The 15,567-nt window shown below is 39.2% G+C and overlaps 1 protein-coding gene across 5 annotated transcripts in view; it reads left to right on the plus strand.

The window, feature by feature from the left end:
- Window positions 1-15,567, plus strand: part of PCDH11X (protocadherin 11 X-linked) — a 671,252-nt gene that overhangs the window by 321,301 nt on the left and 334,384 nt on the right. For 2 of the 5 annotated variants that reach the window (XM_063084040.1, XM_063084041.1), the window contains exon 4: window positions 4,446-4,475. The exons of the other annotated variants lie outside the window; for them this stretch is intronic. In XM_063084040.1, coding sequence (XP_062940110.1) covers window positions 4,446-4,475 — 30 coding nt within the window. The remainder of the gene's footprint in view (window positions 1-4,445; window positions 4,476-15,567) is intronic. 5 annotated transcript variants of the gene reach the window in all.

Consider the following 15,567-nt stretch of genomic DNA (forward strand, 5'->3'; position numbering starts at 1 on the left):
GACTTGTTGACATAGTGCTCCTTTGTTCTATATATGCTGCCCATTTAGACAGAGTGGGAGTCTGAGCTACACCCATTTTAGGGTTTGTTGCCCATGTGCGCAACCAACCTATTATGGGGTATGTCGTCCTTACTAGGACTTTGGCAGTTCCTGTGATAGCTTCAGTGGCTATCAAGGCAGAATACACAGCTGCTAACTGCTTTTCTATTAGGGTGTAGAGCACTTCAGCACCCTTCCAGAGCTGAGACCAGAATCCTACAGGTGTGTGGAATTGGTCTTGTCTCTGCCACAAACCCCATCCTAACCCCTCCTGAGTTATATGTACATCTAACTCAAATGGCTTAGTGGGGTTGGCCACTTATAAAGCTTGTACTTGCTGTATTGCCCTTTTTGTAGCCCGATAAGCTTGTTCTACTTCCTCATTCCAATCCCAGAGGGCTTCTTTCTTTGTCAGTGGATATAGTGGGTGCACCATTTGGGCCATATGGGGTACAAAAGCTCTCCAATACCCCAAAAGTCCCAAATATGTCTGTAGCTGAGCTATCGTTGTGGGTCAAGTGTATGCCTGTATCTTATCTATAATAGCTTCTGGGATGACCCTCATCTTACTTGACCAGACCACTCCCAGGAATTTGACTGACAGCCCAGGTCCTTGCACTTTGGCTGTGTTCACAGCCCACTCACATTGTTCCAAATGCCTTAGCAGTGCTGGAGCTGCCTGGGTTAAATCTGCAAGAGAATCAGAGGTTAATAACACATCATCAATGTACTGAAACATTGTATCCATGCTGGGCGTAGTCCACTTGGCTAGGTCTCCAGCCACCAAACCATGACAGATGGTTAGGCTATGCAGATAACCTTCGGGCAATACTTGAAAGGTCCACTGCCTTCCTTCCCAGGTGAAGGCAAACTGATTTTGGCTATCAGCCAAGATTGGAATGGAGAAAAAAGCATTTGCAAGGTCCGATACATAATAATAAGCTCCCAGCTGAGTCATCAGCTGACCCACCAAGTTGTAAACTGAAGGCACAGCTGCATGCAAAGGAAGCACTACTTTGTTCAGTTCTCAGTAATCTACAGTCATTCTCCAGGTACCATCAGACTTTTTCACTGGCCATACCAGAGCATTAAGTGGGCTCTGAGCTGGGCAAATAATACCAACTTTCTCTAATTCCAATATAGTGGCACTTATCTCTGCATGTCCTCCTAGTATGCGATACTGCTTTACATTAACTACATGTCTTGGCTTGGGTAACACCTGCGGGTCATGTTTAGAATATCCTCGTAACACAGGATTTACTGTCCTTATTCGCAGCTGAAACTCTCCAACTGTTATTTGCAGGTGCAAACCATAAAGTACATCCATACCCAAGATGTATTCAGCTACGGGAGATACATATACAGTATATACACGAGGAGGTAATCTTCCTATGCCCAATGGCAATGACACAGCTTTGACCTCAGTAGTATGTCCTCTGTAGCCATCTATATGAACTGTGGCCCCTGGAAACTTATCTGAATTGCCATATATCAGGCTACATTCTGCACCTGTATCCACCAATGCCACAACACGCTGCACATTTGTCCTCAACCAGTGTACTGCCAATTCAACATGAGGCCTCTGGTCTTTGCTTACTCCAAAAGATGAGTGCATTGGCCTGTTCCCTATTTGAAATTGAACAGTTCATTCACCTCCTCAGGAGCAGCCAAAAGGTCCTTTAAATCCACTGAGTGTACCTTGCTACCTGTTTCCCAATGTTTGGTGAAATGCTGTTCAGGGTGCAATTGCTGCCACAAGGCAAACAGAACTGCATTTGGCTGCTGGTCGATTTTCTTTTTATCAACCCCTGCTGCACGCAAGTCAAGCCACATCTGTTTATGGCTAGTCTTGCTTGGTCCCTTCAGGATAAAATCCCGAGTATTTCCTGGGGGTTTGGTCTTAGCCACCTTTCGGACCCCTTTTGCTTGTCTTCTATCCTCTACTTCAGCTAAGCCAGCTATCATGGTCATTACCTCATGTATAGGATGACCAATGTATGGGTCCAGTATGGCCATCAGTGACCCAAAGGACGTTGTTGGGGCATTCTGCAGCACTATGTCTCTCATGCTGTCTGTAAAGTTCTCATTGTCTGGGCCACAAGTATTCACATTAAACATGGACTGCTGCATCCCCAGCTCTCAAATGATTTGGACCAGCTCAGCATACGTTTTTCATTTACTAACAATCTTAGGCAGTTCTCCAGCATTTTCCCACACAGTTTGGGCAGCTGCATTCACCTAGTCCATCAAGGAGTGATTACTGGGTGCATATCTGCAGCAATTTTGCAGCCGTTGTCTCAGGGACGGGTGCATGGTGATGGAGGCCAATTTCTTCAACTTCTCACCAGAGCACATTACACTATCCACCCCTAGATCCTATAACCACAAGAGCCAAGCAGCCAGGGTCTCCCCATGTTTCTGCCTGAACTGTCTCCCCAAGTTAACCAGTTCAACCTGGGCATACATAGGTAGTGAACTGGGTCACCTGTGGATTGCCCACCAGTTGTCCATCTGGTCCCATAGGCTGCTCATGCCTCAATTTCTCATGCACAACAGGTAGTGCCTGGAGATGCATGGTTTCCCCCAACTCACAACTGGGTTGGTCATCTTCCCTGGTGTGAGGGGCAGGGGTGGCCAGTTGCCACACATCATCCTCCAGGACATTTATCTGTGCTTCCAACAACTCTGCTTTCTGCCTCAAATCTGCCAGTAGCTGCACATCATCCGCCAACAACTCTGCTTTCTGCTTCAAATCTTGATCACTTTGAAGCAGAGTGAGCAGCAGCCAGGCTCCAGTGAACAGAAAAGTGGCCACCAAGCACCGCACACTCAAAGACAGCCACATTTCCTCCTCCTCCCAAGGGGTTTTGTGTTGTAGTACCTGGTCTATGCTGCCTTGCAGTACAGTGTGCAGCAACCACGTCCCAGTCAAGAGGAAGGTGGCCATAGGGCACAGCATATTCACAAATAGCCACATTTCCTCCTTCTTCCAAGGGCTTCCTGTCTCCTGTACCTGCTCAGAATCCTGTCGCAGACTATGGAAATTGTGGTGTGATCCTGCCAACGATGCCAATTTGCCTGGTGTAATCCTGCCCACTACGCCAGTTTGTCTTGCTACTGCTAAGGCTACTGTCTGGAATCCTGCTCACAGCACCAATTGTCTAGCTCTTAATCCTGTTTGTGATGCTAACTGTAAAGCTAGGCAACCATGCTAGTTGTCATGGCTCTTTTACCTGCCGGTAATCTTGCACCGACTGAGCCAATGGTTGAGCTAGGGCTGGGTCTGGAGATCCCAGACCCCTCAAGCCCATTCACAGACTGGGTCACAAACCCTTCACATGCCAGGCTGGGTCACCAGACTCCTTCATGCAGGTCTATAAGCTAGGCAACCAGCCACATGGTCCTTGGAAGCTGCAGGCCTGGAAAAAACATGGCCATGCAGGGCGGGCACCCAAGGTAGTAAAAACCAGCCAAGGTGGTGTTGCCTTGAAGGTGCACAAACTCCACCCACACACACAGTGCTACCGAATGACCCTGAACTGGCTTTGAGGTGAGGGGAGCCTGACCAAATTGTTCCATTTTCCCAACAATAGGGAACTGAGACAAAAAATGAGGAGAAAGAACTTTTGGGAGCATCATTAGCTAGAAATGTAGACATTTGATGCACTTATATGGTATTTTCATCCTCTACAAAGGAGAATGAATCTAAAAGGACATGTAGCCTAAATATTTCTGGAGTCTTAAAAAGTAAATTAACCAGTGTCTTGAAGATGATTAAGGGAAAAAAAATTTCAAATAAAATGAACAAAACGACTTTACCATGATGGTTTTAGAAAGGACTTAGTTGAACAGAGTCGAAATAAGATGCCACTAAGAATCACCACAATTATTGATTTAACATTTAGAGATAGTATTCTGATGCTGTATTGATATTTCTTATGTTTGATCCCAATTCACGAATGTTCAACCAGCCTAGTTCTTCTCACTTTAATTAAGAAATGTGTTCATGCTTGAAATAAAGACACATTCATTTAAAAAGGGATTAAAAAATAAGTGATATGATAAGAGAAAATCTAATTGGAAGGGTGCTTTTTCTTGAATAATGTCTATGTGGGCTAAGCATGTAACTTAATTTTTTTGATGCCAGTTGAATCTTTTCATGTGGCTCTTCATATTGTTGCAGGATATTTACAATGCTATTATGTCTCTTTACTGAAACCACTGATGAATGTAGCAGATGAAAGCAGTTTCAGCAGAAGAACAAAATGTGTACTATTACACTGGGAATATTAACATGCTTTTTTAAAAAATGTATTTACAGTAACCAAATTGCAGCTGATTTTTTTCTGTTTTTGTTTTGTTTTGTTTTCCTTTGCTTCCCTTGCTTCCATTTTATCCTAAATCAGAGGAAATCTGAGGGGAAAAAGGCAGAAAAGGTAAGATTATAAATTTCAAAGAAAACTGATTTCAAAATATGTGTGTTTTTTTTTCTTCAATTCCTGAAGCTACAGTAGTTACTCCACGGAGTTAAAACTGTAAGTATTTAAGATGACATATGCTATGGTTCTGCCTTAAAAGAGAATCAAGCTGAGCTGTCTCCACATTTTGTATCACTTACACAGTCCTGGAAGCAATTTTCAAGTCTTATTTTATTTTATTTTTCACCAATACTTTCTTTTCCCACTGTGCCAAAACAACATAATGTTGACAGCATCACTTTCTGAATGTTCTGGTAATACAGTTACATTATGATAAATTTTAGCAATAAAAGAGGAACCATTTTAGTGTCAATTCACATTTCAGCAGTGACAGCAGAAGTTAGTGTATATAAACCATGAAGTTTGTCTGGTAGGGGCACAGGGAAGAATACTATAACTAAATTAAACATGGTTAATCAGCAAAATGATGTTCTCAGAGAACCTGTCATCTTTCAATGTGAAAAATTTAAGTTCTGCTCAAATATATATTAACATGCTTCTAGAAAAAGTTGGTTTTCTACTGTTAAAAAATACACTATCTCACACATACTGTTAAATTCTGATTATATTGTTAAGGGATGCTCCAACCCCTACTGCTTCTGTACAAATCGCTTGCTAAAATAAATGGGGGAATAAACAGAGTAGCATGGCCAATGCCATTTTAGGCAGCTCTGCCATTTTAGCCTGGAAAATCCCTATGGGGAATCCAGGGTGGGGAGGGGCTACAGGGCTAACCACAAAATTAGCTTATGTACTGCTGGCTTGCTTGCATTGGCTAGATTGTGTCAGGCATGAAAAATTCCCACCTAGCTAAAACTAAAAGCTGTGAGAGGTTTCAACTCGGGGCTGCACACTTTGATTGGCCTGCGTAGCCCTGGCTGCCAGAAATAAACTCTTTTCCTTTTCCTATCACCCGGCTCTCGCGGGCAATTTTCTTTTACCCATCGGACGTTGGCCATATGTTAATGGACGCTCCAATCCCTACTGACATTAACAATCTCACTAGTTAAATTGCAATAACACTAAAGGTAAAGAGATTTTTAGTTGTTCATAGACATTTTTTTTTTTTTCCTGGCATTTAAGTTCATGTTTTCTTACCATGTTTTGAAGTTGAAAAAAATGAGTTTTTCTTAAACTTCTCACCGAAGATATTTTGGAGATTAAAATCAGTAAGCCTTAAACACTATCCACATTAGGCACCAAAATGTTACCATTACTGTTGCTAGGTTAAATGTGTAGAATATTTAAGATGAACTATCCTGTTCTAGTTCGAGAGACCAAATTTTATGTTTGAAAAATGACTTGCCAGAGAGTGGTCTAGTCTATGCCAGAAAATACTGTTAGCCTTAGATGTCTTTATCAAGTATGAGAATTACCTGAAAATGGAGTTTGACTGGAATGCCAAAATGAATTTTCATTAATGCTTGAGAGATAAACTAAAATAAGTGCATCAGAGAGTTTTAAATCAATATACCCTTCTGAGAGTTTTCAATTGCCTGTCTAAACTATCTTGAGTATCACTGGAGCCTTGGACTGATGAATTTTTGAAAGTCAGCTCCTCCCAGAAGGCAAAAGTTTATAGAAGAGTTCTCCAGTTAAAACAAAGGAAGCAAGTATAGTAAAATGTCACTGGCTGCTACTGCATACTGTGTGATTATATATATGTGTGTGTGTGTTTATATATATATGTGTGTATATATATATATATAGAGAGAGAGAGAGAGAGAGAGAGAGAGAAACTCTACAGATTTTACGTGTTCTAACATTCTCAACCATTCTGGTTAAATTTGGAAATGGACCTATAGCTCAGTTATTGAAAAGTTGGAATACTGAAGAACAGAAATATTGGCAAATTTTATCTCGTGTAAATAAATCGGAATCCATAAATAGGACACATATTTGTTTTAGAAAGTTACAACTCTGTGTATAACATTTTGGGATAAACTCATGTTCTGTTTCAGAAAACACCTAGGTCATGACATTTCAATATAAAACACTTCAATATTACATTTTAAAACATCACTATAGTCACAATAGAAGTACCAATGGAAAATGAGGTTCTTTGTGAAGCATGTTATTTTCTCAAATAAAAAAAAATTGGACTTAGATAGGGAGAGACTTTTTACAGAACAAAGACTATTGCAATAGGGAGAAGGCTATGATCTGAGAAATCTGCAAGTGTCTCAAAACCCAACAGAAAAAACTTTTCTTGCATAGGGTCAGGACAGGCAAACAGAGATAAGCAGAATCTTTTAACAGGAAGCTTGACAAACAAGAGAAATATTCAGTAGGGTCCAGTAGGATTCCTAGAAGAAGATGAAGTTGGGGACATGTTCCACTTTTTTAGTACTTGCTCAGGCTTGGGGTCAAGCCAAGTTCAGGGGTCTGTAAGAAGGAGGAGAAAAACCTGACTAAAGTTTGATGGAGACAAAACAGAGGGTTAAACATAGGCAATTGTGAACATGTTACCGACAGGTCAGGCTTGGCTTACCCTCTCGCATTAAACAAATGACGTGAAAGACCAAACGTTGATGCAAGCATTGGAAGGATTATTCAGATTGCTGGTACTCAACTAAGTGTATAACCAAGAAAACAAACAAAGAGAAAAGAGGAGCAGTGGGGTCCAGTTTAGCCTAGTCCTAAAGGGCGGGGCCAACCTATTCCATTAACAGTAATTGATAAAAGCAGTTCTCCCCACTGTTTCTAGCATAAAGAAGAAAAGTATCTATTAGATTTAAATCAGAAAAACAAAGCATAGCTGGGAGCCCTCCAGGGTGCACCTGTACAAAAGTGGATACAATACAACCAAACAGAAAAGGGCTCAGAAAATCAGAGAAAGGTAAGAGAATAAGCATTGCCTTGTCAGAATTTAGGCCAGGGACTCCAGGAGAGATCTACCAGCAGCAGAGACATGGGAGCAAAATAGTCCCAGTGGCCACTTGCCTCTGGCAGCTAGTCTTTTCTGGTGTCCAAAGCTTTCCAATTTTTGCCAGTGATTAAATTAGGCTCTTGGATTCCAAAGTCATAGAAATAAACAATGTACCCAACAGTAAATCAAGCAATGCTTTATTAAAAGAGGCGATAGACTTATGCATAAGGGGGGTAGCAACAGTAAGGCTAGCCCCCCGAGGGGAGCTGTTCAGGGTTTTTTATAGGGAAAGGAGTTAAGGGGTATAGGCCAGCGTCACTGGAGGTGATTCTTCTGTTCTTCCTGATTGCTTCATGGGCACAGGCTCAGTAGGCAGTGGTGTTCATCATTGTCACCCCAGGAGGGTCATTGTAGCAGTCACCTTGATGCTTTGTGCACAGGTGGGAATTCCTAAAGGGGTCTTAAGGTTAATCTGTAACTTTTACAATTATAATAAACAAGCCTTGGGGAGGGGTTTTGCAATAAATATCAGTAAATATCTGTTTCCTCTCTTCTCTCAGTCTCTTTTGTCAGGGAAGCCCATGGGGTAAACATTTGCCCTGTGGGGGTCTCATGACTGAGGAGTGGAAAAGTAACAAAGTGTCCTCTGCAGGGAAAATGGAGTCAGTTTGGTTCACAGGCCTAGCCTCACTCTGTTTCAAATATGATCAATTTTTTCCACTAGCTTTCTATACCAAAGTAAGCATAATAAAAATCACCTAATATTGTGCTTACTCTGTTCCAAGCACTGCATGCGTGTGCATGCGTATGTGTGCATGTGTATATACGTATACATACGAGCATACTTCAGTTAGTGAAAAATCGAATTAAAAGAGAGTATGAATCTATCCATGATCTTTTTAAAGTACCGTCATATATCTGTGTTTATATATATAGGCATATATACATAGATATATGTATACTTATATACATTTTTAATCCTCACAGTAGCCCTAAAAGCTCTTTTACAGATAAGGAAATGGTTGTACAGATATCTTAAGTGACTTGCCTAAGGTTACAGAGCTCACAAGTAGAAGAGCCAGGGTTTGAACCCAGGCACTCTGTCTCAAGAATCCTTCTTTCAAAAAAGAAAGACAAAAACTTGGAATCATAAAACAAATACTTCTTTTATCTCAAAATAATTATTTCTATTGTAGTTTAGTACTAACTAACATGTAATATATTTATTATAAGGTGCTAGAGATGTTTCTAGAAGAGTTATTTAAAAACATTTGTACTTCTGTCAACTATGATGAAGCTACAGGCCCATCATCAAGGCGTTTGCGGTAGTCTGTACACATTCCATATCTAGCCTGATATAATGTGGTTAACATATAACATTGGGACTTGGTCAGCCCTCTGACGCCCTTTATTTCTGGTTCATTGCATTTATGTATACCTTTTGAAGGTTATTTTGGATATTAAGCTCAAGAAGCTATAAACCTTAAATATATTAAGTGTCAGAATATTCATTCACTTTGGATTTATTGCAAATGTTTCCATAAAAAGTCAAATTAATCTCTTGAACTCCTGAACTTCCCCTATTTAGTTTTTTTTTATGAATTATAAAATGTGGTTTTATGTTCAGTTTAATTCAGAATAAGCAACATATATAAGGATCCTACATTTGTAAAAAAGTAGTGCAACACATTATCTTAGCTAAGAATGAAGTATCTAGGTGAATGCTCTATTATATTTTAGATTCTAAAACATCAAAGGACAGGAGAATTTCTCAATGATTTTTGTAGATTTAAATGACTTCAGAAGCCTCACCAAACAGGATCTATTTTTAGGCTCCAAATCAGAGGTTTAAGTTACAAAGATAGTTGCTTTTTTCTAACCCCTCTTAAAAGATTATATTTCAGAGAGAAGCTAGTGGCATTCTAACAGCAGAGTAAAAGCAAATGCCACATTCCACAGTTCATTCATTGTTTAACCAGTTGGTATTCAACCGGCTAATATAATAGCTAATTAGGAGAAAAAACACATTTCAACATGTAACCACCTGTGATTGAATAAACAGTGTAAGCAATATATATTTTCAACTAAAAGAAAGAAGTACATTTTTTTTTTAACCTGGTTAATAGTGAAAAAAAAAATTCCTTGCATAAACACAAACTGGTTGTCAATTCAATTTACTGGCTTTCCCTTAGTTAGCATTAACCAGAAAATTTCTATGTAGACATTTTTCTTCAAGATGCTTCCCCGCTTCGGTTAAGCCTGAGTCTAAATTGCCCTCAGGGTTTGCACAAATGGCCAGCCTTGTTAAACAGTATGTTCACCAAAGTGCTAAACTGAAGATGGCAGAAACAGAACTGACTGAGATTCTCAAAGGAGTGTATTTCTGATTTCTTTTTTGTCTGCCTGAGGTAAATTTACAATGTGCCTTCTTTTTCGACTAGCGTAATGGATAACAGAAAGAGTAGTTATAATAGCAATGCACTAGTGAAGGTCATTCTCTGTCATCAGCCTATCTTCTTCCAGACTCCTGTCATTCGTGTAGTCATTTGCTCAAAGTCTACTTGAAAACAAGGGGGTCAATAAGAATGTTCAAGGAAACCTATATTAAAATACCCATTTTGCAGGTGTCTCCAAGGTTCTTCTTTATTCCCTATTCTGTTCAACAACCCAGAAATTTTTGGAAGTTTTTTCTTCAGAAATCCTCTTGAAGGCATAATTTAGGAATTTGCAGGTGGAATGGCTCATTGCGATGTTTTTTTAAAGGTTATTTCCAAGTGAAACTAATTTTAAATGTACGCTTCTGAAGAGATGTGTCCACGTGTCTTGCCTTTAGTGAAGGATTATTATCATACATTACCTTTTGGAGCATTATGATCCAGCAAACACATGAGGCTAAATCTTCAGCAATTATGAATACCATTTCTTCTGTTTATTTTAACAGTTTTCTTATTAAACATTCAGTTTAGTGTTACAGGTGTGATGAGAAAATTAAATCACACTAAGAGCTCCAATTCAGCATTACCACCTCAGGAAACCCATTTACCCTCTTCCTACATGTGTTCCATAGATATGCTTTTCTGGGCACACTGTACTGCAGGTACACTGTGAGACCTTTTGTGGGATCTTACAGCTTGTTCTTTTGCTTTGCAATAGACCTTTATTCAACTCAATTGGTAGTTTCTGAAAATTTGGTCAGTGGCAAAAAATGGCAGATAATTTGAAGGACACTTTGATCTTTTCGGATTCCCCTTCCATGCTATTCGAGACATATGCTTGCACCTGACATTCAGGGTTACAACTGTTAACGGAGCCATCACCATAGGTAAATTTCCACCTTATCTTACATCTTTGTATACTGTTTTGTTCATTCTGTGGTCCTGATACAGACATATGTGTATGTGCATTCCCTGTCTTTATTTCCATCTGATTACAAGAGCTCCATGGCTTTGAACATAGTCCTCCTCCCTTTTTATGATCATAACTTTATTATCTGCCTTATACTATGCTGTCTGGTTAACTTGAGCTTTCTTTTCATTAGTTTCTCTAATCGCTCAGTCTCTCTCCATTTTACCCACTTTGTAAAATTCCTTCCTGTTTACACTTCTGTCCCGATCTCATCATTGCCATCCTTGGCTTCTCACTTTGTTTACGGTGCCAATTTCCAACCGTAGATTCCCCTCACAGATTGTATTCTCCACAGACCACTGAGCACTGATTTGAGAAAAAAGCACAAAATTGTGCTGAAGATTTAGCTTACTACACATTAATGGCATTAAGCTTCAGCTGGGCTCTAGGTATTGTTAAGAAGTCTTTTTATTCTCCTCTCATCAATTTTCTATTCCATGTCTTGAATGATTTTCTAAACCTTTTCAACCATCTTCAAATTCTTTTCACAATCTTTCAGCCCTGAATTATCAGCAAATTACTTTAAATCCTACTGTCCTAAGATAGAAACCATCTTTGTAACCTCAATATATTTCTGAGCTCCTTTCTAGTCTCATTTATTTCTGTTCAACTCTTGAAATATCTAACTCTTTAGTCTTTTTCTATGTGCCCCTGCTCCTTTACCTTTAAAAATATGTAAATATCATTTGTCAAGGAAAAACTAATATGGAATAAAAAGTCCTCCCCTTAAATCAGCTACCCTCATTAGATATTGCTATAACTCACTATTAAATTGAGGGAATCGTCTCCCCCCATTAACTACATTTTCTCACCACACATTCTCTGCTATAATAGATTATCTTTTCCTCCTGATTAAAATAGAACCCTTTTATTATTTGCACAAGATTTTCTGTTGGCCACATATAGAACTATCTGTTGCATCTGAAGTTTTAACCGCTATTTCTCTCTCGGTCTTTCTGGAAGCCTTTCTTCCATAAAGGCTTTTGCAATCTCTCCACCCATTTCTACACATAAGTATAATATTCACTCCTAGATTGTGACTTCATATTAATTAAGTACATATTTCTTCTGTATCTCTTCAAATTCCTAATACAATATTGTATTTCACTTTTCATAAGCACTTAGTACATTTGTTCTTTTTTACTTTACAAATTTTGATAAGAGTTTAACAGAACTGACTTAATCTAAAGGAAACTGATTTCCAATTTTCCAGAATAAAATGGGGAGTATTCTAACAATGTAATACCAAATTGCTGATTATACAGGGGGTTAAAAATCTTTCAGGGTCCTCTTGTTTCATGTAAAACAGATGGAAATATGTACCATGAATGATGAATACTTCTTATTCCTAATTCAGGCAGTTGTAATTCTGTTTTAATGTGCATAACAGTGTTCTGGGAAAACCAGTGCTGAGCATTATTTTCTTTTTAAAACTCTGATGCTCTGAATATATTTTTAAGTATTTTTCTGTAAGGCCCCAATTAGCTGAACTGTCCAATTTGGACTCTTCATTTCTTTCAAAAAGTTATTTTCCTCTGGTCTTATGCAAAAAGAGGGATGGGGACTACATGATCACACCACATCCCTTTTCTCATCCTTTACTGAAAACTCTAAACCTCACATGCAAATGTTCTAAGCCCTCATACCTACCATTGTCTCACTTTGCAGCATCAAAATCCATCCATTATATCTCTGAGAAACAGATGTTTTCACTCTGTGTGTTACATAGCATTGAGGATGTTCTGAAATAAAATCATCCATATTCATTTCAGCTTTCTGCCCTATTCTGAATGTACAGGAAACAATAGACAGTGAAACCTTAAGTAAAATAAGTCAAGGTTTTAAAAGGCTTTGAAAGTGTATTTTATTCAAAGCTGTAGAAAAGAAGAAAGCATTTTAAAGGTTTATTTGCATGGCACTTGAATATGTATTAAATACACTATTCCCAGGTCTTTAGCTTTATAATAGTGTTAAGTGTAGTTACAAATTCAGCCTTTTGCAGATGTGCTCTTTCTATTGTCACAGGTCGGGCAGTTTTCCATTCCTCTTTCTCTAGAAACTGTTGGAAGCCATTGCTTCTCTTCATTCAATGCTTTCTCAGTCCATACTGCCTGATCTGGTGCTATATATGACTAACTCAACAACTGACACATTGAAATGGAAACTGTAAGGCAGAATAAACTTTCCCTCTGAAGGTTTGATTAATTGAGTCTGTTTAAAACAACTGTCAATAAACAGGTTACCAGGAGAAAGGCTACAAATTTATTAAAGTGCACATGTGCATGGGAGCCACGCAAAACGTGAAACTCAAAGAAGGGTCAGATGGTTGAAGTTTAATTACCCTCTTCATGGGAGAAGGGAAATGAGGGATGTAGACAATTTTAGAAGAAGAAGAATATGATTTGGAGGGCAGATGAGTGGACTAGAACAGCAGACAGTAGCCTGAAACAAAGTTCCTCTGGGCTTTGGATGAGGTGGCAAAAAGTTATGAAAAAGTGAGGGGCAGAACTGAATTGTGAACAAAGGTTGTCTTATGCAGATAAAATCTCTCAGGTAACATCTTTTGGAAGAATAGTTGAAAGAATAGGTGAAAAGCCTGTCCACATGTGCTGTCCTGGGTAAGGAGACTTCTAGTTTCCCCTCCTGCATAGTTAATCTTTTCTGATTAATGTAGATTCCAGGGAAGGAGTTCAAGACAATTGCATTTCTTTTGGAAGAACTTTCCTCAGTCAGATAAGGGAACTTCAGAGAAAGCCCTTCCCTGTGCCTCAAGTGGGAAAGAGGTGGGATGGAACAAGAGAAGGGCAGAGAGAGACCTTGGTTCTTAGGCTTATTTCTGAGGCCTTTCAATCTCCTTTGTTCAAAGCACTCAGCATGCCAAAGTGCCATATTTGGAGATATTGTTTTCTGAGCCCCAACAGTACTCCAAACTATAGAGTTCTAATTAGAATTTATATCTCTGATCTCAACCAAACAATTGAAACAACTGCAATTACTTTAGCATATAATCACAATTCTAATGTTGGATTTTCAAGTCAGAAGCAGTGAAATAGATGCCCTACCACTGAATTAATGACAATTTTGAAATAGAAAATCCTCCATTTTAGGAGAACAAATTATTTTCTTTCACCTTCTTGATTCCTATCTTCTGATTTTTGAAAGTAACTAGCAGGGTAAGCTTTCTTAGGGGATTTACTGGATATTGTTCTCTAATAAAGTTTGCTAATGCCATTGGTATAGAGATATCTGCTGATCCATCTCCTTTGCAATAATAAGTTAACAAATCATGTTTATTCCATCAAATATATTTTTCTTCATGACTGAGCTAAGGTTTAATTACTCTATGATCTATTGTTCTCTTGCCACCATTAGGGAACAGAGTCTTTTTCAGTACCTATTGAATATACAGGTCATATTGACATGTTTTATACCATTGTAGAGGAGGAAAAATAATTTTCTCCTCCACTCTTCATGAGTTCTTAGCTGGGACTGCCTGTTGCAAAAGGCAGAACACCAAGAGAAAAACAAACAGAAATTTAATAATATGTATACCTCCTGTATACTTGGGAGCTAATCCAGAGAAATGAGGAAATTTCCAGAACAGATCTCAATGAGTTGTGTCAGACTTCAGGCTTAAATGCCATAATTTTCTGAAAAAAAGAAAGAAAAGTGTGGAGAAAGGCATGATTAATGTAAGATGGCCAGGAAAAGCATCATAAAATACAGATAATGTTTGTTATGCATATTGAAATTGATGCCTTCTCCATTGACTAAGAATCTCTAGTGAGTAAGTCGTCCTCTTCCTACTGATATCAGAGGTAAGGTCCTGGGGCTCAATAGCTGGCCTCAACTCACCCTGTCCTCTTACTAGATGTAGAGCTAGGACTAGGGCTCACAGACCCCTCGAGCCCGTTGTCCAGACTGGGTCACAAACCTTCCACACACAGGTCTACAAGCTAGGTAATAGGAAAAGGTCCTTGGAGCCATAGGTGAAGGAATAATAGGCTTTATTCAGAGCTAGGAGCAGCCGCCCTAGTGGCTTCCAGAGCGTCTCTAGAAGCTTCATGCATCCACGCCATTAGTCCTTTATACTCAAGTCCACAATCCAAAATACCTTCAGGGACGCAGAATCCAACCCCAGGATGTGAGGAGCAGCACTGGAATCACCACACTGTCTGCAGTTTCCACACAGAAGATGGCAGATGGGGTGGAACTGCATACGTGCAATCACATTAGACAATAACAAGGAACACCTGGGCACACGTGCATATTTACATCAGATGCTCAGCAAGATTCTGAACATCCGAAGGGCCCTGACCATTTTTTATATTTTCCCAACACCAGGTTCTTGACTCGTCCACAGGAAAGAATCCAAGGACAAAGTCACAGTAGAAAGAGAGAACAAGTTTAATATAACAGATAAATACAGGTTCCACAGAGAGAGTGTAGCATAGCTCCAGATACTGAGCAGAGCCTACACCAAGTTTAATACAAAAGTAAGTTCAGTACAGACATCAATCTAACACAAAAGCAAGAAAAACATACTTAAAGTTCAGTACAAAGTGCAGGCTGGCTCAAGAGAATGAGGAGCTGCTTGTTGAAAGTAAGCGATACAAAGTAAAGTATACACACCTCAGCCAGGAAAGTGCCGGTTGCCTCCAGGAAAGTGAGCAACAACCCTGCTTTTGTCTGGCATTCAGCTTTTATAGTTTCTCTAATGAATATTCAATTTAGGGGGTGGCTCCCAGTTATATAACATTTAGTCTTATACAAGCT

Source organism: Cynocephalus volans, chromosome X (assembly GCF_027409185.1).
Source record: "Cynocephalus volans isolate mCynVol1 chromosome X, mCynVol1.pri, whole genome shotgun sequence".
Lineage (NCBI taxonomy): Eukaryota > Metazoa > Chordata > Mammalia > Dermoptera > Cynocephalidae > Cynocephalus > Cynocephalus volans.